Genomic DNA, 26,519 nt, shown 5'->3' on the forward strand with positions numbered 1-26,519 from the left:
ATATATATATATATATATATATATATATATATATATATATATATATATTGAGAGAGAGAGAGAGAGATCGTTTGATTGTATGATTGATTGATTCAAAGTCACAGAAGTTCACTAAGAAACGCATTGCACTTGAAGTTAAACAATTGTAAAAGGTCAGCTTTTATTAGTATATTGCGTGAATGGCACCAGTGCTCTATCTGGCTTATTAAATGCATATTATTTAATTTATTGTTATATAAATATAAAAAACACACCTATTTCATTTGCAGAACCCTCTGAAGAAAGTAGCATGTTATGATCGTAAATCTGTAATGGCTGGATGGCTCATTGAGATGTTGTCACTCTCTTACCACATTGCTTGTATTGCCTCTGTTGGCAATAAAACGCCAATGACAACCCCATTTCGTTCATAGACATGCCAAGCTTACTGCCTACATCCCAGATCAGTGGGCTGGGGCTGAAGGCTGCTGTTGCGAACGCGTGTTGCCACTTGCATTACATCGTCAAAAAGTTTACAGTGTTACAAAATTGAAAAAAAATAAAGTATTTCTCGAGTTCAAAAAACAATACTTCCCTGTAACTTCACATATTTTTAGGTAATATATATAACTTTATGAATACTTTTAGTCCACTAAGTGACACTGAGCTTTCTTCTAAAAAAAAAGCGAAATTGGAATTTATTTTTCAGTCGATATATCTTGAGCACCTTAATCGTTTTTACTTCATAGCATGTTGAACAGGCTGCTATGACATATTATTTGTGCCGTTTTATTTTGACATGCTTCTACAGTGAATATCAAATTTCACAAATTTATTCAATTTGGCTCGTGCCAAAATCCCTTAATGAGTTTATATACATAAAAAAGTAATTTATTTACAGTTACATTATCTCATTAGCTTGCCATAAACACCATTTTATCGAGTGCATCCTATAGACATCCTTTGAATGAAAATTGTTGTTTGATACTCTCTAGCTGAGTCGGCGAAAAGCTATAAACTAGCACGAACAGGCAAGAAAATTTTCGTCTACAGAAATTAGCAAGCAGAGCAAGTTTTAAACACAAAGAAAAATTTGGTGATTTTTTAGCCAGATTTTGCAAAAAGCTGTTGAAGAGTGAGTATCATTTTAGTGGAGAGTTGTAGATGTTTGTCTGGCTTTTCGCCTGACATGTTACTCCAGATACTGGGTGATAACTATGATATATGCAGTGATAAACACATAACACATACACTCACACATGTGCACTACGCTATTTACGATGTTTCGTTCAGATTTGGGGCCCAAAAGAATGTCAGTAGCACTTTTGTGGCATGTAACGCACTGGAGCTACTTTGCCATGAGCCTAAAATATCTGGTGACTCTCCTTAAAAAGTATAAGTGATTGCTGTCTATATCTAACAAATTCTGGCCTTTTGGATTATATTTATCATACCTTTATCTCGTGTTTGTTTGATACTATTGAGATTTTGCTGTAATTTTAAACAATCAAAAAATATTCCCCTAGAGTTATTCAAACAAAAGACCAAATTGAATGGTACTGCACAATATTACTTGCACTTTTCAAATACTTTCACACCATTAATTCTGACACGTCAACTCTACCATGCTGTGTCCAAACTTTTATTGCATGACTTCATCAGTGTACTGTTATCATTTACTTTAGAGTTTTGCCTCTAAATTTAGGTTACAGACTTTAACAAAGTAGTACGACCTTTTCGAGACAGTGTATTGGAAGGCTCCAGACAATTTGAACCCCATTGGGTTCTTTATTGTGCCCTAGTATTCCACCTGACGTGGTTCTCTAGAATTTCACTTCTACAGAAATGCAACCATGGTGCCTGGATTAATCAAAGCTGCATCTATTGGGTGAGTAGGCGAGTACTGTATGAGCCACTGAAGCGGCACCACCTCTGAAAATATAAGTGCATACATGTGCACCAGCCTATACATGCAAATGCTTCTCTTGAATAAAAAATGATTTTTTTGTGGCTAAAGTATTTTCTTGCTATTTTTTTCTTCAGGCTTAGAAATGGCATAAAAAAGACATTCACAAACTTTATTGATAATGACTAACTAGCCTAAAAATTCATAAAGCAGTTTCTTTTAAACGGGAAGGAGACTTTGGTACATTAGAATTGTCATTTACTGATTTTCTTGCAAGAAATGCCTCAAGGCCCTTACTTGTAGGGATATATTACATAAAGAGGAGGGAAAAACAGATAGGCTGTAGCATCAATAAACAGCAGAACAACAATACTCATCAAACAAACACCTAAAAAAGTGTGACATAACAAACAAAATATACAAAAATGCAATTCTGAAAATAGAAAAGCTCTAGTGAGACAGCCTACAAATGGGTAATACTTTTAATAAGTTTATTAAATTTAAGTGTATTAATTTTAGTTGTAATATAAGGAGGCAGCCAGTTCAACTCGATAATGGTTTTAGGGATGAATGATTTAGCAAAGATGGAAGTACAGCAAGCTATGTGTTTAATTTTGAAAGGACGATGGTGATGTGGAAATATGATTGGAAAAAAATGAAGTAATGAGTGGCAGTATATTTTATAAAAAAGAGGTAAAGAAACTAGTGTACAATGATGGTAAAGGTTATCAAGACCAGCACAAGCCTTTAGGACTGACACACCAATGAAATGGTAGTAATCAGAAAAAAAAAATCTGTTGCATTTTTTTGGAGAGATCGATGTTGCCTATGATGTAGGCCTAATTCAGGTGCCACATCTATGAAGTATACTCTATATTTTAGGATGAATTAAAGTAAAGTGGGTGAGATTAAGCACCTGTGCAGGAGCATGTTGTAGATTACAATTTGAGAGGCAGAGAGGTAGTGGCAACTACAAAGCGAAATAGGTATGACGGCTCCATGTCAGGTCAAACATAGAATGAACATTTAAATAGTTGTCAGTGCAAGCTGAATCAACATTTATGTATTTGGAGTATGTGAAGTTCAGAAAGCAGCATAAAACTTTTTGTAAACGTGACAAGTTGAGCCTTACACTTATTTAGAAATGTAGCCATGATGAGCACCAAGTTGTAATTGAACAGAGGTTGCTTTATAATAACTGATAGCCAGAGTTACTTTTCATGGCTCAGTACACTACAAATGAGGTCATCAGTGAAAAAGTCTAGTTTGAGAAAAAATACATTCAGGCAAATCATTAACAAATATTAGAAAAGAACAGGGGACCAAGGAAACTTCCCTGCGGAGTGCCGAATGTTACTTGAGCTGTCGAAGAGTAAGAGCCATTAACAGAGGTGAATTGACTGCGATATCAGAGGAACCCTTGTATACTAAGATGTGTGTGTGAATGTTCAGTTGTGTTAACTACAGAGTCTATGGCCCGTATTCACAAACCAACCTTGGCCTTTCCTCGAGTTCTCCTCAAGCTTTTGTACCCTCTACTTGTGTTATAAAGGCACAAAAATGGTAAGGAGGTAAAAAACTACAACAAGACTGGTTCACGAATACTGGCCAACTTTGTACATCAAGCGCAATAAAGGCTTACAACCGATAACAAAAACTTGAGGTAACACCGAGGATGGTTAGTGAATACAGGCCTATGGTCGGAGACCCAATCAGTGCACCGAAAAAACTGGGAAACAAGGTTTCAACTTGAAAGCCAGTGTCTATTAATAAGCCATGAGTAAATTATGTCAGCTGATGATCACAAGGAAATTCCTTACAGAAACTGTGCTATTTAAACATGATGTAATCTTTGAAATAATTATTTATTTGAGTTTGAATGATGCCTTCGAGGAGCTTGGAAAAAGTGTAAGTGAAAGGAATGAGTCTGTAGTTTAGAGAATCAGGGCAGGTGCCTGATTAGAACATTGCATAACTTGGCTTCACACCAGTGATGAGGAATGCAGCAAAAGGATAATGATCCATAAAAAAAGTGCAGTAAAGGCTTCAAAAATGCTCCCAAATATATTTTAATATATCGTGGCTAAAAACAAGGAGATCTATACTTGCAGCATTTTTATTGTTTCTAAATAAAGAAAAAATACCATCTTTACTGACGACTACAAATTTATTGCATAGAATAGAGAAATCATGAAATGAACTAAAGATTCGAAAAGGAGTAACCATTTCAAGAGTGAAAACAGATGCAGATGAGAACGCTTTTATAATAAGATAGGCAGAATAGACGCCATTCAGCTAGTCAATGTTCAGATGGATCAGGATATAAATGCGGCTTATATTACATTCCAAAATCTCCAGGGTTTATTACATAGCACAGTGGACACGCAGGGGTGTCTGCATAAGCAGGCGTTTAGTGTGTAGTGACACCACGGACCCGAGCTAAGGGGGGGGGGGGGGGGTTCTCACCAGAGATGGATTGGCCACCCGGGTGCAGTATCTGGCCACTACCTCCCACATGCATACGTCAAATAACTCACGGCCCTTAGTCCCCAGCAGCTGCGAAGCAACTGACCCCGGCGGCGGTCAGATCTGCAATGCAGCAGAGGGTGCTAAGAATCTCTGGATCCAGACAGGCCACCATTGGAACCTGAACTTGGCAACGTTTAACACTAGAACCTTATCTAGTGAGGGAAGCCTAGCTGTACTACTCGAGGAGCTAGAGGGTGTTAAATGGGATATAATAAAACTCAGTGAGGTTAGGAGGACAGATGAGGCCTATACGGTGCTACAGAATGGGCACCTCCTTTGCTATCGAGGCTTGGTTGACAGAAGAGAACTGGGAGTGGGGTTCCTAATTCACAGAAACATAGCTGGCAACATATAGGAATACTATAGCATTAATGAAAGGGTGGTAGGTATGGTAATTAAACTCAATAAGAGATACAAGATGAAGGATACAACCTTACGCGCCTACATCCAGCCACGATGACGCATCAGTTGAAAGCTTCTATGAAGACAGACGTGGAATCAGCAATGAGTAAGGTAAAAACACACCATACTATACTGATGGCAGACTTTAATGCAAAGATAGGCTGGAGACCAGGCAGTAGGAGATTATGGCATCGGTACTAGAAATGCCGAAGGAGAGCTACTAGTAGAATTTGCAGAACGCAATAATTTACGTATTTTGAATACCTTCTACCAAAAACGAGGAAACCGTAAGTGGACATGGAGGAGCCCTAATGGGGAAAGTAAAAACGGAATAGACTTTATAATGAGTGCACACCCAGGCATCGTGCAGGATGTGGAAGTGGTTGGCAGGGTGTGATGCAGTTACCATAGAATGGTACGGTCTCGATTTCACCTAGACTTGAAGAAGAAACGACAGAAACTGATACGCAAGAAGCCAATCAATTAGCTAGCACTGTGAGGGAAAGTAGAGGAATTGAGAGTCTCCCTTCAGAACAGGTGCTCGGCTCTTATCGAGGAAACCAGCCTTAGCGTTGACGCAATGAATAATAATCTGAAGAGTATCATTATGGAGTGTGCAGTGGAAGTTGGAGGTACGGTACTTAGACAGGACACTGCCAAGCTGTCCCAGGAGACGAATAACCTCATTAAAGAGCGTCAAAGCATGAAAGTCTCAAGTACAACAGACAAAATAGAACTGGCAGAACTTTCGAAGTTGATTAATAGGCGTAAGGTATTCGATGTAAGAAGGTATAACATGGAGGGAATTGAACATGTTCTGAAAAATGGAGGAAGCGTCAAAACAGTGAAGAGGAAACTTGGAATAGGGAGAAATTGGATATATGCACTAAGGGACAAAGAAGGCAAAATAACTACCAATATGGATAGGATAGTTAAAATAACGGAGGAGTTTTACAGAGATCTGTACAGTAGCCAGGACAACCTCGACCTTAATACTATAAGAACTTGCAGTAACCCAGATGACACCCCACTAGTAATGATAGAAGGAGTCAGAAAAGCTTTGGAGAGCATGCAAAGAGGCAAAGCTGCTGGTGAGGATTAGGTAACATCAGATCTGCTGAAAGATGGAGAACAAATTGTGTTAGAAAAACTAGCCATCCTATTTACGAGGTGTCTCCTGACGGGAAGGGTACCAGAGTCTTGGAAGAATGCTAACATCATCTTAATACATAAGAAAGGAGATGACAAGGACTAAAAGAATTACAGGCCGACCAGGTTGCTGTCCGTAGTATACAAGTTATTTACAAAGGTACTTGCTAACAGAGTTATTAAAACATTAGAATTCGATCAACCAAAGGAACAAGCAGGATTTCGAACAGGATACTCAACAATCGACCACATTCATACTATCAATCAAATAATAGAGAAATGCTCAGAATATAACCAACCACTATTCATACCCTTCATAGATTACGAGAAGGCGTTTTATTCAGTAGAAATATCATCAGTCATGCAGACACTGCGGAATCAGAGCGTCGATGAAGCATATACAAAGATCCTGGAGTACATCTACAGGGGATCAACTGCTGTCCTAATGCTTCATAAAGAAAGCAACAGAATACCAATCAAGAAGGGTGTAAGGCAGGGGGATAAAATCTCCCCAATGCTATTTACCACGTGCTTACAGGAGGTTTTCAGAGGCCTAGAATGGGAACAGTTAGGGATAAGAGTTAATAGAGAATACCTTAGTAACCTGCGCTTCGCCGATGACATTTCATTGCTGAGTAACTCAGGGGACTAATTCCAACTCATGATTAAAGAATTAGACAAGGAGAGCAGAAAGGTGGGTCTTAGAATTGATCTGCAGAAAACGAAAGTAATGTACAACAACCTCGGAAGAGAGCAGTGCTTCAAGATAGTGAATAGTGCACTTCAAGTTGTTTATTTATTTTTATTTCATAATACCCCTAAAGGCCCCCGAAGGGGTATTACATAGGGAAACAAACACATGAAACAAATTTTTGTACGCTTATACAGTCTAAAAACAAGATTAAACAAAATAATGAAAGCGAGCTAAATACAAAAAGCAACAACAACAACCAAAATCAGATACTATGAAAAAAAGAAAAATTAAGTAGAGATGAAATATTGAATACTGGAAACATAAATTAAGGGCACTAACAAATACAGTATACAAGGAAAAAAAACTAAAATGATGGCATGATCTTAAGATACAAAAGTTCGTAATTAACACATAAATAATACAAATCAAGCGTGTACAATGGTCGTGAAAAACATTAACACATGATAACAAGAAAAATAAACACTGATGTACATATGAAGAAGCTTAATGAGAGTACGCGCGGTAGATATCTAATCGGAAATGTTGAGTAAAAGTTCGTTAAATGTTGGGAAATCTGCTTGAGTGGCAATGTGGGATGGCAAGCTATTCCATGCAACTATTGTTCGGGGAATGAAGGAATTAGCGTAATGAGCTGAGTGACAAGTTATACATTTTATCTTGAAGATATGGTCTGTGCGTGGAAAGATGACTGTTGGTGCTTCGAAAATGCGGTGAAGGTATGGGTGATGATAGAGCTTGTGGAGAAGCGAAAGGCGGGCAGTTCTGCGGCGATGAGTTAAGTCGTCAAGCTGAGCGCGAGTTTTTAGTAAAAGACTATGTCTACTTAGTGCAGGTAATAACCACGGAGCCGAACCAAGAGATTGAAGTAACTAGAAGAATAAGAATGGGGTGGAGCACATTTGGCAAGCACTCTCATGTTATGACAGGTAGATTGCCACTATCCCTCAAGAAGAAGATATATAACAGCTGTAACTTGCTGGTACTTAGCTACGGAGCGGAAACCTGGAGACTTACAAAGAGGGTTCAGCTTGAATAGAGGATGATGCAGCGAGCAATGGAAAGAAAAATGGTAGGTGTAACTTTAAGAGACAAAAAGAGAGCAGAGTGGATCAGGGAACAAAACGGGGTTAAGCATATCATAGTTGAAATCAAGAAGAGGAAATGGACATGGGCTGGGCATGTAGTGCATAGACAGGACAATTGCTGGTCGTTAAGGGTAACTAACTGGATTCCCAGAGAAGGCATGAGAGTTAGGGGGAGACAGAAGGTTAGGTGGGCAGATGAGATCAAGAAGTTTGTGGGTGTAAAGTGGCAGCAGCAAGCACAGGATCGAGTTAACTGGCGAAACATGGGAGAGGCCTTTGTCCTGCAGTGGACGTAGTCAGGCTGATGATGATAGTGCACAGCACCTCAACTGACGGCTTGAGGCTTTGAGCATTTTTCTGTAATCCATATCACTTGCTGTTGAATTCCCAAGGATTAATAGGGTACAGTGTAGACCTACACAGACATTTTTGTTTCTTCTTTTTATTGGCTCTTTGAGGCAAAAATGCACATTTACTACACCGTACTTTTGTAACAGGTATGTGTCATATCATAAGTTCGGGTAGTTTTGAACGGCGTCTAATTTTGTTTAAAAAAATGGGGAGAACATAGAGCTAAAAGGCTCTCAGAAAAAGAAGTTTCAAGGTTTATCTCATCAAAATCAGAACCTACAATTTGTATAGGCTTCGTGATAAACTGAGTTAGGCGAAAGTCTTAACAAGCTTTTATAGTAAGGCATGGGCTACCTTATCACTAGCCAAGATAGATAAAGTGACAAAACTGAAGCCTGGAAGTTTAAAATCGCCGAACGTTTATAACTAACACTAAATTTGGCGTAGGTGAGGAGGCGACAAAATTTGTCAGTAGACCATCATATAAGGTCAGGAGGATTTTGCCCGGTCCTTTAGACCCACATGTTTTTGTCCTGCCACTGTTGAGCTTCAGTTATGAACTAAGTAGCCAAGAAGGGCATCTCTTAATCTGTCTATGTTATGAGAGATTAAAATGCATGTGTCGTATCAGTTTAGGTCATCGTGCACAATGAATGCATGGATCCGATGCAAGCAAATCAACGCAATACAGGCATCACACATGAAGCAAGCACTGCAGCTCCTTAGTCAGACATATGATCGCAGCACTTCCAACCATGCCCTGGTCACCTCAATAGCGAGACGTGAAGACTTCGTAGATCATGTGAGTTTTTCGACAAAGTTGTAGTGCTTTTGTAATCTAGCTGCTATAGGCAACATTAAAAGAGGCTCTCGTGCAGTGCCACGATTGCCGGCCTAATGCTGACTGTACTAACATTGTCGTCACAGGTGAAATTAATGAATTAGTGTGGTTTTAATGTTGGGTTTTGCATTAATTAAATTGATGGCAACCTGTACAGTATGGCTGGTAATTCAAGTAGTAATGGGTTAGTCATCTTTATCTCATTTGTGAAGAAAGGTTGGATGAAAACAGCTTGTATACCTTTCTCTTATGTTGATGATAATAACCTTTCTACTTGGAAAAGGTTTCTACATGCATACGAAGCTACAATAGTCAGCCCTGTCCATAGCTGTACAAGGTTTGCAAGTCCTACCTGCGAACCAATCGCTGCACTATAACACGCTAAAAAAGAAAACCGAAGAGCACATGCAAGTGCTTTATATGGCAGTCTATTTGCGAACATATTCAACTCATACTTAGTGGAAGTGCAGCAGCACATCGTAGCCGCATGAATTAAGATGTGTAACCCTGGGCATGAGGAAGGTCAAGCTGGTTTGCTTGGTGGTCCAGACACGACTACCTGGTCTAGAGGCACAAGCGACAACATGGCCAACATTCCAGATTTGTTTAAAAGAAATAAGCGGACCATCTCTTCCTCAGAGTGTAAGCATGTAAACATTTTAATATCCAGTGCAAGGGTATAGTTAGCACAGAAGCTTAACGTGGCATGCATAGCACGTACATAAATGACTTTTTGTTAACTTTTTCATATAAGGCGATCAATAATGTGCTGCATGAAAACTGAAAATTGCATACGCAAGTTGGATCGCATTCTTGATTTTAGCAGCGCACTGAAAGATCCTCGTCCCTCAGAGCACTGCTGAAATCAATAACAACAATGTACTGTCTGCGACACAAGTTAACAAGTTTCTCCTAAGCACATATTGGACTGATCTTCCTGAATGCCGCCTCCTTTGATTTCGAATGTTTGATTATCCTCGCAGAATAGGACATTTATACGCTTGTTCAACAATCGATGCACTTTCTTGCCGAGACGTACAAAGACACACAAAACTCCAGGCCCGTAAGCGAAAACGATGCAACTGACTGCATCGTTTCCTCCGCCACTGGGTAAGCAATGCTGTTCACGCTATTTATTGAGGCTCTGATGACAGAAAAACGCGCCGCAGTAGACGTGGTACCAGAACAGCGTCACTGGACGCATAGATTTCGCGAACGAAAGGCAAGCATGCCCATTAATTTGACACCAGACCACCGATTTCCTCTCTGTCTACAAAAGAAACACTCTGTCGACAGGCAAGGATGCACATTAATTTGACGCCAGACCACCGATTTCCTCTCGGTCTATCAAAGAAACACTCTGTTGACGTTGCAATGCAGATTTATCACACCCTGTTCGGCGAATGCTGTTGACATGGCACATTGCGATGTAGAACGTACACATGTACTGTACAATATTGTGTGCGATACTGTACGTATGTGTACTGTATGTGTACAATATTGTACACATGTACTGTATTAGGGTAGTCGTAGGATCAAAATACGCTCCAAACCGAAACCAGGGGCAAACCCGCTGCACCCTCGAGCACAGAACAAACAATCAACTTATTTTCCTTTTAATAATACTTATAAACCAACAAATAATTTATTAGGTTGTTAAATTGAGCAATATATACTAATATTACAAAAACAGTATACAAAAACAAATATTTTTATTCAATGCGTTAATAATTAATTTATGCACTATAAAAAACACGTTACACACTTGTTTATTGACAATTTTGTAAGTTTATTGCATTATAAAATAATTATTTGCACATTTAAATAGCTTTACGTTAATTTTTTTTAAAGTGACGTCACTTCCGTGCGGCGCAGCAGCCAGTTCTGTGTGGGGATGGCTAGAGCGCCGCGCGGCGCACGAGACGCTGCCATATAAGAAACACAACTTAGCGGTTGTCTTAATTTTATTACCAACGGTGTTCGCAAATCCTGACGAAGACCGGCCCACCGGTCAAAACCATTGGTAATAAAATTAAGACAACCGCTAAGTTGTGTTGCTTCTCTTCTATATATATATATATATATATATATATATATATATATATATATATATATATATATATATATATATATATATATATATATATATATATATATATATATATATATATATATATATATACTAACAGCTTAGGAAAACCTTTTAAATAGAACTGCTGCCTAAATGGAACAACTGCCTCTCCAGCACAATTAGTTTCTTACTTGGATTCTCCACCCTTGTTCATCTCCAAGTAAACGGAATTACTGTTAAACGGAAACATGTTCCTGGTCCATTTGGGTTCCCTTCGACAACAGTCTATTGTAGTCGTTTAATTAAAATGCAGTGCACACAACAGTTATTGATGGATTGAAACTATGTAGATGAGATGAAAAAAATGAGACTTTCGTTTCAGGCTTCCCCCACTCATACACCAAACCTAACCTGTTGTCATTCCACTCTAGGTATACTAATGTTTATTGTCGTCACAAGGCTAGTACTGCTAGTTCGTTCATGGAGATTCATGCAATACACGTGTGACAGAAGTGCCCTTTCTGCAACAGCGCAAGAAACTTCGTAGTTCTGCACGAAATTGTTGCAAGAGTCAATAGTTTATGCTTTAATCCCAGCAGATATGATATTAAAGGGTTCTTGCTGTACGTGTATGATCTTGCACTTATTAAATATTTCTTGATGTACTGCAGGCAATTTGAGCGTTTATATCTATCTATCTATCTATCTATCTATCTATCTATCTATCTATCTATCTATCTATCTATCTGGGTTCTCTTCTGGTCATCCCCTTATCTTGAGGTTGACCAAAATTAGTATGAGAAGGTAAGATGCTCTGACGAATATGACCCACTGGCCATGGCATAACGTGAAATCCCGCGTCAGGTGCATCGTCAAACCCTCCGCTCCCCGTATACCATGGGCCGTGGTACGCGAGTATGCGGCATAGGTGATTGACAGTTTGTCTACCCAGGAACGGCAAGAACAGACAGCGCTAATGCTAACGCGAGAGCGTTAAAAATAACAGCATATCCACGATGTGAATGATGATGAGTGGGGAGAATCGCCCGTCTATCCATATGTGTGTCCAACCGTCCATGCGTCCGTCCGTTCACCCGTCCATCGATTCGTCCGTGCTTCCATCCGTCCGAGTGTGCGTCCATGCTTCTGTGCGTCAGTCCGTCTGTCTGTGCATACATCCGTTCGTCCGTCCGTCCTTCTGCCCGCCCGTCCATCCTTGAATCTGTCCGTCCGTCTGCCCGTCCATCCGTCCGTGCTTCCGCTGGTCCATCTGTCTGTCTGTCCATGCGTCCGTCCATGCGTCCATCAGTCCGTCCGTGCCTCTGTCCATCCGTCAGTCTGTCTGTAGGTCACTCACACTAGCGCCACCTGCTAAGTGAGTAATGCAAGTATAGTCGGGTACAACTTAAGAAGGCAGGAGGGGCCCTGCCCAGACGACCAAAGCGCAGAAGCTAATTTGCTCCGCGGCTAAAGAAATAGTACCGCTCAAAAAATTGTGAGTGCTTCTAAAACGCGTATTTGTCGGTATAAATAAATTTGTGTATCGAGACGAGAGCTTTGATAAGACTGTAATGATGTAAATGCTATAAATCACATGCCGGATCGCGAGAGAAAAATAACTCCGTGCCATCTACAACGCTGTGCGTCGTCTGCTACGGAGCAAGACCGTCGGCACCGGGCGTGTAATTGTAAAGCAGTCGCTGGTTTCATAGCATAAGATTCACATGTACTTTTTTGTGTTTTCCCAAGCTTTTTTTTTTTCAATGTGCCAGGTTAGTTTTTTTTTTTTTCGGTTGCTAACCTGCAATCTCGTGAGTTCACGCACGTTGGCCCAGGGCATTCTGTGCCAGAGTTAATCAATATACGAGTTGCGAAACTACGTTCCGAAATCCGGACACGCAGTCAGCCCAATTTTTGGGAAGTTAGCTGACGTTCGGGCCACCTGGGAGCAACAACACAAAACACAAATGATGCGTTTAATAGTGGGCGTGTCGATCAACAGTTGGCGCGAAAATCTGCTCACTCTCGACAAAGGGTCCAATGACGTGTTCGGATTTCCATACATGGAGCCTGGGGATTTTCGCAACTCACATGATTTATTAACTCTCTTCCGTGCAAGTTAACAGTAGATGCCAGCCTATGGTGAACTCTCCTCGAACTAACTTCTCTTAGGCGCAAATAAAACACCATGAAACAAACACGCATGATGTTTGTTTGCATCGGTATGTCGCTGCGGGATCCTGTTTCCAGACGAAGCGCAGCGCAGCGCCACCGATGTTTCCTTCAATCTCTCTTCACCGGCTCACGGCTCAGAACAAACACACGCGGCACACATTGTGTATCGTAAGCTCACAATAATATTCCCGGCATGACAGACCACCACACATAATTCGAATTCCCTCTGACGAAGGGAGATGCACACAGCCAACGGGACTCACCCCAGTTCGAAGCGAAGGCGGCCGTGTTAGGCATGTTCTCCGTTGGCTGGGTCCGCGGCTAGAGTGTAGACCAGCGCATGACGTCACCTGAAGTACGTGTCTATTGGCGGAGGCTCATGTACAACCACCTTTGAGGGGAAAGCGCCGCTGCCTTCTCAAGTTGTACCCGACTATAGATCGTTATGAACCGGTCACAAAGAGAGGCCCTGCCCATGCATGGACAGATCATGGATGCATGGACAGACCGACCATGCATGGACAGACACATGCATGGACAGACCGATGGTTTTAGGAGCTTGGCCCCTAAAAAAACTGACATCGGCAGCATTGAACTGACGAATACGAAGAAAAATGCTGGGGCTTCAGCAGGAATGTAACCCAAGCATTCTGCGTGGGCTAACTTTACTGGCGTAAGCTCGGCACTGAATGTCCCAACAAATCACTCATATAAAAAAAGGTAATGAGAACTAACGGACAATTCTCGTTAATATTCTATCTAACAAAGAAAACTAACTCTTATACCTTCACTTCTTTGTTCATAATAAAATAATATCTTGACACCAGTAAGATGGCGGGTTGTTGGAACTTGATAAGACAGATGCTTAGGCTAGTTGGTGATTGGAATCAAGATATTTGCACAGCGCGAGGAGTACGAGTGGTTACGGCATAACTACGGAAGAAGAGACAAGGACAGAAAATAGCACTGACTTCAACTAATGTTATTAGTGAAAACGCTGGATATATATACTCATTACAAGAAATCAGCACATCAAAGCGCAACCGCACAACCTATTGCGTCACGGCTAGACAATCAATATCTCGTTAAGTGGGTACAACAGCACACCTCAGCGTAAACTCAAAATCTATTGCGTCAAAGCCAGATCTCGATTTGTTTTTAGTGAGTGCACCGAAGGCACACTGATACATAGATGACGATTGATTGATTTGTGGGGCTTAACGTCCCAAGACCACCATATGATTATGAGAGATGCCGTAGTGGAGGGCTCCGGAAATTTTGACCACCTGGGGTTCTTTAACGTGCACCCAAATCTGAGCACACGGGCCTACAACATTTCCACCTCCATCGGAAACGCAGCCGCTGCAGCCGGGATTGATCCCGTGACCTGCGGGTGAGCAGCCGAGTACCTTAACCACTAGACCACCATGGCGGGGCATACATAGATGACCCAGCATTTGCATTTGATTAGCCTCAATAACTTCTCTTATTAGCTGCTGGCAGTGTTTTGCGACAACGGCGCACTTTTCAATCCCTGTCTGCAAACCACAGTCTCTACAATGAATACCCAAATGGCGTTGAACAGGTGAGCAAACATTGTAATGATGCTCCTTTAAAACGCTCATTTATGGCACCTGTTCGTTTGTTCAACATACATTTTGCCGCATGACAACGAGACCAAGTAAACAACAGCAATCACACATGCTACGAACAGCGTCTATGTTTAATTACAGCAGCTCCTTCGTGCGGACCTGCGCACTCACACGTTTACAGAGCACTGAAAGCTTTTCTGGGGCAGAGAAAACAACCTTCACATCAACCTTATCACCTAACTTTTTCAAATTGCGAGAAATCTTATGTAGATAGGGAAGCACATTTAGAAGCAAACCACTTCTACCGTACTTGTCGGCTCATTCGAAGCTCGTACAGATAGGAATTGCAAATCAGTGTTTTAGAAATGCTATTCGCGTGTCTTGCTCCCGCATGTTAAACAGCAGCTTTGTTGAGCGGGCTTACCGTCTGCTAAGCGCCGGTTTCCCTGATCATGTGTTGGTTTCAGTGGCGGAAAAGTTGCTTAGTGCCATTAAACGGGGACGGGAAGCATCAGTGAACTGCGTACCAGTAACTCAAAGCGCATGTCTGTCTGTCTGTCTGTCTGTCTGTCTGTCTGTCTGTCTGTCTGTCTGTCTGTCTGTCTGTCTGTCTGTCTGTCTGTCTGTCTGTCTGTCCATAGAACTGGAAACTGGAAAGGTTTTCCTAGTGTCCGGAGCAGGCAGATGAGGGCGCTGCTTGCTGCTCTCAGGCGGGAGCGCTGCGTACGTTGGCGTACCGTCGCAGGTTCGACACATCTGCGGACGTGGCCCGGGCCTTACGCCGAATATGTGGCACTGAAGAGAAGACCACAAAACACATCGTCCTCCGCTGCGCTGACTTGTGCCCGGGTCACCTAGAGGGTACCACCTTCCCGCTGGCACTGGGATTCCGAGGAGATACGGATATAGTACACTATAATACGGAGAAGAGCACAGCGGTGGCCAGAACGGTCCACGTCACGAAACAGAGACTGGTGCAGTGGTGGCGCAGAACGCGCAGACAATGTAGACGTTTCGACAAGGTAGCCGGTCTGCAAGGAGACACTGGCTGGCTGTTGCAAACGTGACCATGTGTGTGTGACACATTATGTTTTTATTTGTCTCTCTCTCTCTTTTCTCTACGTCTCCCTTCATTTCTTTCTTTTTTTCTGGTTAAAGCAGTTGGGAGCTGCCTACCATTACAAAGGGCAGGACCACAATCCATCATCATCATCATCATCATCATCATCATCATCATCTGGTTGTAGCCGAAGAAGCCAAAGGAGTGCAAATCAAGCCCCCAGTTTGCCATAACGCGCTTCTCGACGGGTTTTACCTTGATCGTTGCGTAATTTTGCATTGACACAGCACAGCAACGACTTTATGCTATGCAACTGGCCGGAATTTTTGTGACAATGCATTCACATAAAGGAAGGGCGTGTTTCGCTCCCTGTTGTAAAGGTGGTTACAAGCCGTCGACAGAAAAGGTTTCTGTGTTCCACGCTCATTGTTCCACGTTAATCACTCTTCCGCGCAATGAAGACGTAATCAAAGAAGCGTGAAAGAAGACATATTGACTCACTCTTCAAATGATGCCACATATTACCAGATCACATCTCTACCCCAATGCATTTGAAAATGTGCGCGTGAACTTAGTATTCCATATATTTAGCGAGGAAGTGCTAAAGTGGACTTTTTCTACAGAGATCATCTCGACATGGAATACAGCACAACTGATTCAACAAAGGGTCGTGTGAAGCTTATAAAAAGGATAGTATACGTAATAACCTCCGAAAAACGTCTAAAGGCCCCAGTGATGACTCGCCAGAGCGCGAAGTTTCTAAAAGGCTACAAGTACTTATGCACGGCTAATCTTAGTCAGCATAATACGGGAACAAGTTCATTGTCATATTCAACCGCGGTTGCAATGACCATGCACCCTTCCTTCACCTGAACAGTTTTTAACCACAATAAACGTGCCTGTTGTTCTAAAGTTGTAACGCCTCTTAGAATGGAAAAAACTAACCGGGGACATCATAACCTCGTCCTTATAAAGCCACCTGATGTTGGAAAAGGAAAGACTGGGCGTCTCATAACAATAATTGATGAACTATTGAATGATGGCAATTTTTAATGGGCACCGCCTGCGTTAGAAGCACACAGCAGGTAGTCTGATCATGACAGTTGCACCTAAAAGCAAAGCCATATTAGGTTAGTGCATTATTCGCAACTTTCAACTACGGTGGCGCCACTACGCGGCAAGTGGCGAAAGCCGTGATGCGGTGATAGAACGAAAACTTGCTTGGCGACAACACGCCAGCCGTGCCTCATCGTCGTTGTGTCCCACAACTTCTTGCACTGAAGTGCGATAAATTTTGTTTGTGCAAGGTTGCATAACCTTTCAGCTTCAATATTGGGCGAATATTACAAGATAAATCACTTGTGGTGTGGACTTCAAGGCTCAAACTGTGCTGTGAAAGGCGTCATTAGCATGCTGCTTTTCTTTTCGGCTGACGACGGAAAAAACAATGGGTTATCAAGCCACACATCGCGAAACTTGTCAACATATGGTGGTTACCAGCGAGCATTTGAAGTCGGAATCACTTCTGGGATGGAACCTAATTGTTCGGATCTTATTTACCAAAAGCACGACATGATGAGACACACTGTAGTGGGGACCTCGGGATTCGTTTTCGCCACTCGGGGTTCCTTAGAGTTCTCTTAAATTTAAGCCCACGGCTGTTCCTTTTCGTGTAGTCCTTTCGAAATACCACTGTCATGGCCGGCAATCGAGCCCAGCGAACTCAGCAGCACGGCACTTCACGTTGTCAACTATACCTTCCACGGTACTCTAAGGCACTCAACTGCAGATCCTCAAGTGGCGGGATCGAATCCCGGCTGCGGCGGCCGCACTTTCGATAGAGGCGAAAATGCTTGAGGCCCGGGCCGTGTTATGTGCTTAGATTTCGGTGCACGTTAAAGAATCGCAGGTGGTCGAAATTTCCGTATCCTTTATTACGGCGTCTCTTATGATCATATGTTGGTTCTGGGACAATGAGCCACAGCAATTATTATTGTTATCAATACTGAGACAAACAGTTGAGTGGTCGTGCTTTTGGGGGGGGGGGGGGGGGGGTCTACAATAACACGGTTAATACAACTATGCCTTCTCGAGCGAAAAACACTCGAACACAGCTCGTACCAACTGAGACATGCGAGCACTGGCTGGGCAGACACCGCCGCCGTCCGCGATCGAGCGCAAAGCTGTCTAGGGTGCTCAAATTCCAGCAACATGACATATATTTATAGTCTTATGCCTGCGTCGAGATACACAAGCAGTTTTCTCCGAAACATTGATACGAAGATCGAAGCAAACCAAGCTGGTTGGGCGAGATGGTCTGCAGTGTCGCATGTTTACCTGCCAAATATCTAAGCATCGTTGTTCCCGATCTCACTCGTATAGCTTGTAAGCCAGCGCTCTTTTCAAAAAGTGACATACTGGAGCACAAGTTTATTGGGTTAAGCATCAGTTTGTGTAATGAAACAATTGTAACCCAACTTCACTGGGATGAAATCGGCACCCTAGGTGAAAATGATCGGATGGTAAAGAAACGGCCGGTAGCACATGCGGCTTTACGTCACCTGTCAGCCATGTTGTTTACCATTGTCGATATACGGCCGCGCCGTATATCTGCCGAGTTCGACGCACGCTGGATGCCTGATCCGGCAATGCAGTGTGACGAAACGTCAGCGAGACTGCTGACGAGCGCGTCGGATATCGAACTCGGTGAAAGATCATACCACGTGTACCACACTTTATGCACTCTAGCCTAAGCAGCTTCCTTCATTGGATTTTAAATGCCACGCCAAAATATTCTAGCCGAAAGCGGTGGTAACCACGCAGTGAGAACACCTGTGATGAAGGCTCCGCACAGGTGGCGGATCACCCCATCGACAGCCTTTTGGTTTTCTTGTGGCGCCCCCTATAGTCCCCGAAAGTTGCGAATGCATTGCCATTACCGTCATCATTATTGAAGTTTTTCGGCCTTTGTGAACTGGACGAAAATATTTCGACGCATTCCAAGCAAGGAGTTGCCGTCACCACGGGTTGATCTCCTTTCAGCGAAACGCGAAACAGGAGTTCCAGGACCCGGTCGGCGCTAAGAAAACCCACGAGAAAAGAAAGGCCATTGTGAACTCGACTCCATTCAAGGCTTTCCAGGGAAACAAGAAGGCAACTATAGCCCTTTTCAAGGTCACTGCGGATTTGGAGAAACCGGAACCAGCGTGGTATTTGAGGTTTGGGCTGAAAGCTAAAACCCAAACCGGTTGTTGCTGCACTTTGCGAGTAGAAGCGACGTCCCGGAAATTTGCAGTTAAGCCATAACTTCTGGCAGGCGACGAGGGATTTCTTTCTTCCTCCTCTCTACATGGAATCGGCTAAATGGAGTGCATGTTTTGACGACAAGCTGTCAGGCCACTACATTGTTCTACCAGAACGCCGTCAGGCAAGTTCGACACGTGTACCGGGAGCCGGTTTTTCGAACCTCACTCTAACTGCCGGTAAAAGTTCTTGGAAACCAAAGTCATCTAGGATCATCGGGCGTGGACGTGTGCAAAATCTTGGTGACGTGTGCAAAGCGTTGGTGCAATGCATTCGTGACCATATTTGGGCATCGTGTAGACTGTGCCCTGTCCACGTGCATTGTGTGGTGTCTTTCCCCGCGTTCGTGATTGGAGCACACAGACCATGGAGCACCTTATCGGCTGAAGCCGTGAACAATGCGCCCAAGGTTCATGACACAGAGCTGTATAAGTGGAAGACGGTTTTGTATATTTTAAGTTCTATGCTTCTTGAGTTCTACTTGATCACCTCCTTTTGCATTCTCAGTTACTAACCATGTAAATAAATTCTTATCGTTCTTACGAGCGCCTCATCTGACTTGTTGGACGATGGGTCTTAGGACGGGGGCCCGCTACTAGAATGAGACCCGCAGGACCCGGAGTCGCAACAACATGCATAGTTGGCGATGTTCTCAGATAGTATCCGAAAAGATTTTCATGGCCTTAGTTTGCCTCATGCCTTTGTATTTTGCCTTGAGCAAGAAAACATGATTATAAAACTTCCTTCTTAATATAAGAAGGGAGTTTGATCACATGGGCTTAATCTACCCTTATAAAGTGGTTGCGGAGCTTGTTTCAAACGTTAAGGATACATTTAATTGTGCGCTTCAACAGGAGTGAACTGAAAGCTTCCCTGCTTTTTGCCTTTTCGACAGGGGTGAAGCTTGAAGAAGCGGAGTTCGATGAGCATGTATAGACGGAAGTCCACAGCAAACATAAATTCGACGCGCTGACACGTCTCCACTTCTTTGCTAAAGCAAAAAAAAACATCGGCCGAAACACGCGAAAAGAAAGGCACAAGCAACGTTACTATTCTAGTAACGTTGGTTCCCGCGTACTATGTTGTAATAGCCCCTTAGAGGTAGTAATAATAATTGCTCACTAGATGGCGTTGTGTGTACATATCCTTGCAATTTCCTGCCAGCAATTTCCAACAGTAGCATGCGTCCGCGGCAATGTTGCAGATGCCCAATTAAAACTGTAACTCAATACGGTAGTTTGAGGGAGCATCCATCATAGCATCCATCCATCCATCCTTGGAAATAATATCACTAGATGGCGTTAGTGGTTTTCATATAGTTGACGATTAAACGGGGTAGATGACGCTGTTATAATAAGAAATCGACAGCATATCCACGAAGTGAATGATGATGAGTGGGGCGAAGCGTCCGTTCATGCTTGCTCTAGTGTGATAGAGCGCGCGGACGGATTTACAGACAGACTGATGGACGGAGGGAGGCTTCGCCCAACTCATCATGACTCCCTCCGTGGATATGCTGTGATTTTTATACACTCTTGGGGCAACTATTATAAGCAGACTTGCATGGTATACCCATGACACCATTATTCATCATTATTTTTTGTGCTGACCTGTTGAGGTGTCCTCTTAAGGAGACACAGTTACAGGAGGCACTTTTTTCTTCTTTTCCTTATCACAACCACTAAGATAGAAACATCCATGGTGCAATGATTCGACATTCTACGAGAAAGCGTGGTGATCGCTACACACTTGTTATAAAGGCATTATGTGTCTTTGTTTGATGCTTTGGCTGAAGACTATGGAGAATTTGAAGCCTGAAGCTTTTGTAATGGAATGGAGCATTCAACGACCTACACTCTAAAAAAATCACAGCATATCCACGGAGTGAATGATGATCAGTGGGGCGAAGCTTCGATGGGTTTCATCAGTAAACCGTGAATCATCCGCTGGTCCATTCGTCCGTATGTATGTATGCACGTATGTACGTATGCCTGTCTGTCTGTCCATTCATCTGTCCGCATGTACGTCTGTCTGTATGTCCGTCCGTTCGCCCATCTAGTCAATGCTCCAAGTACCGTAATCTCGCATCTTTTTATCATATATTCATCATATACAAGTACCACCATCCATTGGTCAATTCAAGCACTAAAACGAGAGGCGGCTACTACATACAGGAGACGCACGACCCCCGCCTTAAGGAGCTTCGTGCCTATAAGAGAGTGTACCTTACTCTTTTCGGGGGGTTCTCACTTGGCCACGTATACGACTCTTTTTAGAGAGGCAGAGTGCATGGCTGTGTTGATGGGTCAGAGTCAGCGTGCTCCGGAGAGTCCCCTGACGTTCTTAGGGTGAAAGAACTCTTCCACTAAGGATCACGCTACCACTTTGTAGGGAGTCGGGCGACTCTTGCCGGTGTCGCTTCTATAGTGGGTCAAGCGACTCTACGGCTATTTCTATCGTCATTGCAGATGTAAGCAAAGCACGAAGGCAGCAAATAGAAACAAGGAAAAAGAGCGCATGGCGGCGGCACAACGACGTGTGTCATTGAAAGTCTAGAGCTTTTCCCGTTAGCGGCAAGGCGCGTCCTAAACAATTTGAAAGACTGCCGTGTACGTGCTAGCAGCACCGCACCATAACTCTCCCTCAAACTACCGTATTGAGTTACAGTTTTAATTGGGCATCTGCAACATTGCCGCGGACGCATGCTACTGTTGGAAATTGCTGGCAGCCTAATTCCGCAGAGCTGCTGCAGACGCCCAGCCAGCGCTGTGTAATTAGTCCACGCGAAAACAGAACACCCACTGTTAACAGGCTCACGTTATCTGTGTCCGCAGCTCTATGAGTATTTCTTCAACCGAGCGTCACTTCAAGCACGGAGCATGTGAGACCGCCACCTAAGACGCGCATGTTCGCTCGAACTAAGAGCTGCAGCTACCACGACATGCGACCAGCGAAACCAACGCAACGAATTCAAAGGATGGATAACACAGAGAGAGAGAGAGAAGGAGGAGGAACTGGAGGTGGCGCAGCAGCAGTCCCCGCACCGCCGCATTGGTCGCGCCACGCTAAGTTGTCAGGAAACGCCATAAGTTGTCTGGAAGCTAGGCTATAAAAAAATCTAAATAATTGTGTTTCACGAGCAAAGGGAGGAAGAGGACGAAAAAAAGATTCGCCCAAGTACTCTCAGCCAACAAAGCTGAAACACGTGGCCCCCACCTTTATCGCTAGTTTAATCCCCATGATTCCTAAAGAGCAAAACGACATTTTGCGTATCAGAAAAGGGCGATTTCGCGATCCCGAAAACGCCACTTTTTTTTTTTTGGTGATACGACACCTGATAAGCGGGAAAAGGCACGAAGAGGAAATGCGGGTAGGGATACCACCTGGATATTCCCGCACCAAACACCGTGACGTCATAGATTTGGAAGGTGTCTACTTGATTCTACGTAGCTTCTAATTGACGGTTGAAGTGCAAAGTCATCTGTGGGTGCCATATACATAGCATACGAAGTTCCGGAAAATTCCATCGCTTTAATGTCGCGATATACGAAAAATACACTTGTAAATTTTCGACGTCCCATGTAGAGATGTCGGCGTGAAATTTGATAATGACAGTTCAATAATTAACTTATGGTATTGAACTATATGGTATTAGAGTTCTCAGAGTTTGTCAATCTGAGCCAAGTCATCGTTTCTCTTAAGGTCGCATTAACGTCTTTCTCAATTATTTTTTCGCATTTGCTCTTCTTTCTCATTTTCTTCTCCATTCCTTCATTGTAAGGCAGCAAACCAGATGTTATGGTTGTGGTTTACCTCTTTGACTTTCGCACATTTTTAGAAGTGAAGCTCTTTATGGCGTGGCTTGTGCGTCCCGTTGTCGTAGTACGTAACCTGTGGCACACACCCGCCCTCGGGCACATATCCGCGTGTCCACATGTTACGAAAACCGTAGAACGGCGTCGTTTATCCGGCTGTCGGTGTTAACAAAGCGCTGACAGCAAAAATGTGGTACCAGTGCCTCCTGTATAAACATACTCTCGTTTAGTTCCTGGATCGTTCGCTGGATGGCGGTACTTGTATATGATGAATATATATGATAAAAAGAAGCAAGATGGCGGTACCTCTAGTGTTCAATAGATGAACGGATGGACTCCCAGAGAAGCAGAAGGACAGTCACACGGACGGATGGGTGGACGCACGAACGGGCGCACGTGCGGATGGGCTGAAGCACGGACGCACGAAAAGACGCACGAATGGGCCAACGTACGGACGTATGGACGGAGAAACGGACAGATTGATGGACAGTTGGCCCCACTCATCATCATTCATGCCGCGGATATGCTCTGATTTTTTTTATCTCACTCAAAATTTCTTTACAATTTGATGAAACCTGGTTCCCCTGTCCAAAACAGAGTGTGGTCCCTAATTTTCCCATAGTGATGCATTTGCGTTTCAATGAAACTGGGTTAGTTTGAGTTTGTGTGTCAATGACATTAGTTGTGAAATGACAACTCGTTAGGGTAAACTGGTTTTGTGCGTTCCCGCGAAACCACAAGGAGCCACTAGTGATGGAAATGAGCCCCGCTTTCGACTGCCCACTCGGACGGACGTGCTCGTAACTTGTCTCTTGCTAACACCCCTCCAGGAAAGAAACACGTTTTGAGAAATGTATATAAAGCTTCGTACGTCCAATACCCGTGTGACGAAAACTTGTCAGTTCGTACGTGAGAGAGTAGGACATGGAAACTCATGCCCGATTGGGTGTGTATAGTTTCCTTAGCCTACACGCGCAAAGGATTGCCGCGAAGCCCGCTTTACCCGAAGCGCAGTGCAGTGCAGCAGAGCCGAACGTAAAGGCACCTGCCGCGAATGATGCCGCGCCAGACAAAACCCATGTAGCACGTCGGTCGGGGTGACGCGACGCGGTCGCCCGGAGGATGTGCAGGTTGCGGTGGCAAGAAGTGCAGGGCCCCAAGTAGGCGGTCATCGCGGCCGTGCCGGCAGCGGCAGGTAGTGCAGTAATGGCGGTGGTTCGCGCTGCCCTCGCCCCCCCCCCCCCCCGCGCCGAGAAGGAAATCAGGATCGCACGCGCATTCAGGGAGGGGGTATAGCAAGGGGGGATGGCCGGATCGGCCTGATAGAAGAGTACACGCCCATACTGGCGCTCCCATTGGCTGCCAAAGAAGCCGCGCTGCTGCAACAAGACGCCTCGCGGCTGGTGTGTTGCCGGACCGCGCCCAGTGCACGCGCTCCTCGCCCCTCCAGCAGCACCGACTGCCGCGGCGGTTGCTGCCTCTCCAAAGCCAGCAGCGTCGCGTCGGCGTCCACCGACACTTTCCCCCCTCCCGCTGTTCGACGAGAAAGAGCAACCGAGCACGCGCAACGTCGGCCGTGCTAGCGCGGGACGCCGCCGATACGTCGGCCAAGGGCCGGAACGCCGTCCGGTGCTGCCGCCACGGAGGGATTATCGCGGCGCGTTCACGGGCACCAATGACACGCGACGACAGCGGCGAATTGTCCTCGAGCACGTGCTGCGGATGTTATGTCGACCACGTTAACCTCCTCTCCCTGCGCCTCCTGATGTGACTGGAACGCCTACACCTGGACACCAGCGTTGCAGAGGTGTGCGTCGGGTGTAAACCCCACCGCCGTCACCATTGTTCCTAGTGACTGAAGACTGCTGTGATCGCGTGCCTTTCGAACCGTGTCATTCGGGCTGAAGTCGTTTTCGCGCGCCGAAAGTGGCAGTTGCCACTGCCGAACAACACCTTGCGAAGAAGCGTTACGTCAGCTTGCGGTACAGGTGGCGCTGTTTCGTGCTACGGAAACTGGTTGGCCTGTGGAGTCAACGTGACGGACCGTGCGTGTCCTTTGCTAAGAAAGTCCACTAGCCATGCTGGACCGCTGTGGATTTCCGCTTCCACCAGGAATGAATAACTTCGTGACGCCTGTGCTTCCAAGGGTAAGTGCCTCAAGGTCTTCTCCTGCAATTTGCTACTTCAGGACACAATCTTTGCGTTAGCAAAAGTATGGAGATTGTGAAACGTAGGCGACTAAGACGAGGCTGTACCTTTTTACAAGCGAACGACATTTAGTAATTACGTGCTTGATCCCTCTGTGCCATGGCTACTGAGTGACCCTTACCCCCGTATTCAGGAACCCTCCTTAACTTGAACTTGACTTGCCACCGCCTTTTACTGCACAAACACGTTTCAAACGCGCAGCATTGAAAGTGGTGGCAAGTCAATTTTAAGTCAAGGAGCATTTCTGAATACGGGGTTTAAAGATTACTTCTGTCCAGGAGGTTGCGGTGCTGAAGGACGACCTGACCCATCGAGCACTGCTAACTTTAGTGAACGAAACCAATTTGACCTTACGTTTTTAGGAATTTTAACACGAAAGTGCTTCATGTCGAGATTCACTAAGACTTCAGGGATGCATTTTATCACGGAAATGACGTTGTAAGAATGTACGCGGTTAAATGTAAAAGAAAAAAAAGGTCTTTCAAAGGGCATCGAACCGCCGACCTATCTGTCGGCAGCGAGATGCGGAGCACGCTATCCGCTGCGCCACGACTTTGGACTCCAGCGGCTTTACAAACGTGCCTTTTATATCTCACGCCTTTCTTTCACAGTGCTCTTAATCATCGGGGTGTTGTCACCCTCTTGATCAGCGGCGAAGTAATTCATCATTTCGGCGCACTCCGCGATAAGCAACTGCTACGCGTGTGGCTAGGCCTCCGTGCGATTCGGCACATTTTCCACAAGAGTGCAATTTTTTTCAACGTCATAACACAACGTGAGGTGGCGTGCTTCATCCCAAGTGTCGGCCTTGCTCATAGCGTCAGTCCCCCCCCCCCCCCCCCAAAAAAAAAAGACCGCGTATCCTCGTGCTTCGCTGCAAATGTAGGCGAAAGACGATAGTCTTCTACCGGCGGTCTTGTTCATGCATAGCGTCACATTTTCAGCTCAGCTAAAGAAACACAAACGTCTTTGGAATTACTTATATTGTATTTTTCAATAAAAGAACTCATCACCCAGTGCTTACGTATTGATGTTGCGCGTGAGAAGTGCGTATTATTTGCTTTTTCATCAACAATGTTCAAAAGTATGAAGGCAGCCACCAGTTCAAGATGGCTGGGCGTTTAGCAAGTCGGGTTAAGTGTTGGCCGGGTGGCTGAATCGTGTCAAAGACAGGCACACTGTCTGAAAGTTCTGCGTCTGGGACGGCTTTTAGCTCTCCCATAGTAGAGTACCCTGTGCTCTAAATCGTTACCCCCTTTTTCTACCCCCCCCCCCCCCCCGTGTGGATGCTGTATTCTGTCGCAATGTTTGTTGGATGGTAATTGATGTTCACTGTCT

At 44.3% G+C, this 26,519-nt stretch overlaps 1 protein-coding gene across 1 annotated transcript in view; it reads left to right on the forward strand.

Moving 5' to 3' along the window:
• Positions 1-24,428: 24,428 nt before the first annotated feature.
• Positions 24,429-26,519, forward strand: part of LOC119170173 (uncharacterized) — a 90,383-nt gene continuing 88,292 nt past the window's right edge. Inside the window, exon 1 of the mRNA XM_075878836.1 lies at positions 24,429-25,120. Coding sequence (XP_075734951.1) covers positions 25,052-25,120 — 69 coding nt within the window. The 5' untranslated portion in view covers positions 24,429-25,051. The remainder of the gene's footprint in view (positions 25,121-26,519) is intronic.

This window comes from Rhipicephalus microplus, chromosome 2 (assembly GCF_043290135.1).
Source record: "Rhipicephalus microplus isolate Deutch F79 chromosome 2, USDA_Rmic, whole genome shotgun sequence".
Classification (NCBI taxonomy): domain Eukaryota; kingdom Metazoa; phylum Arthropoda; class Arachnida; order Ixodida; family Ixodidae; genus Rhipicephalus; species Rhipicephalus microplus.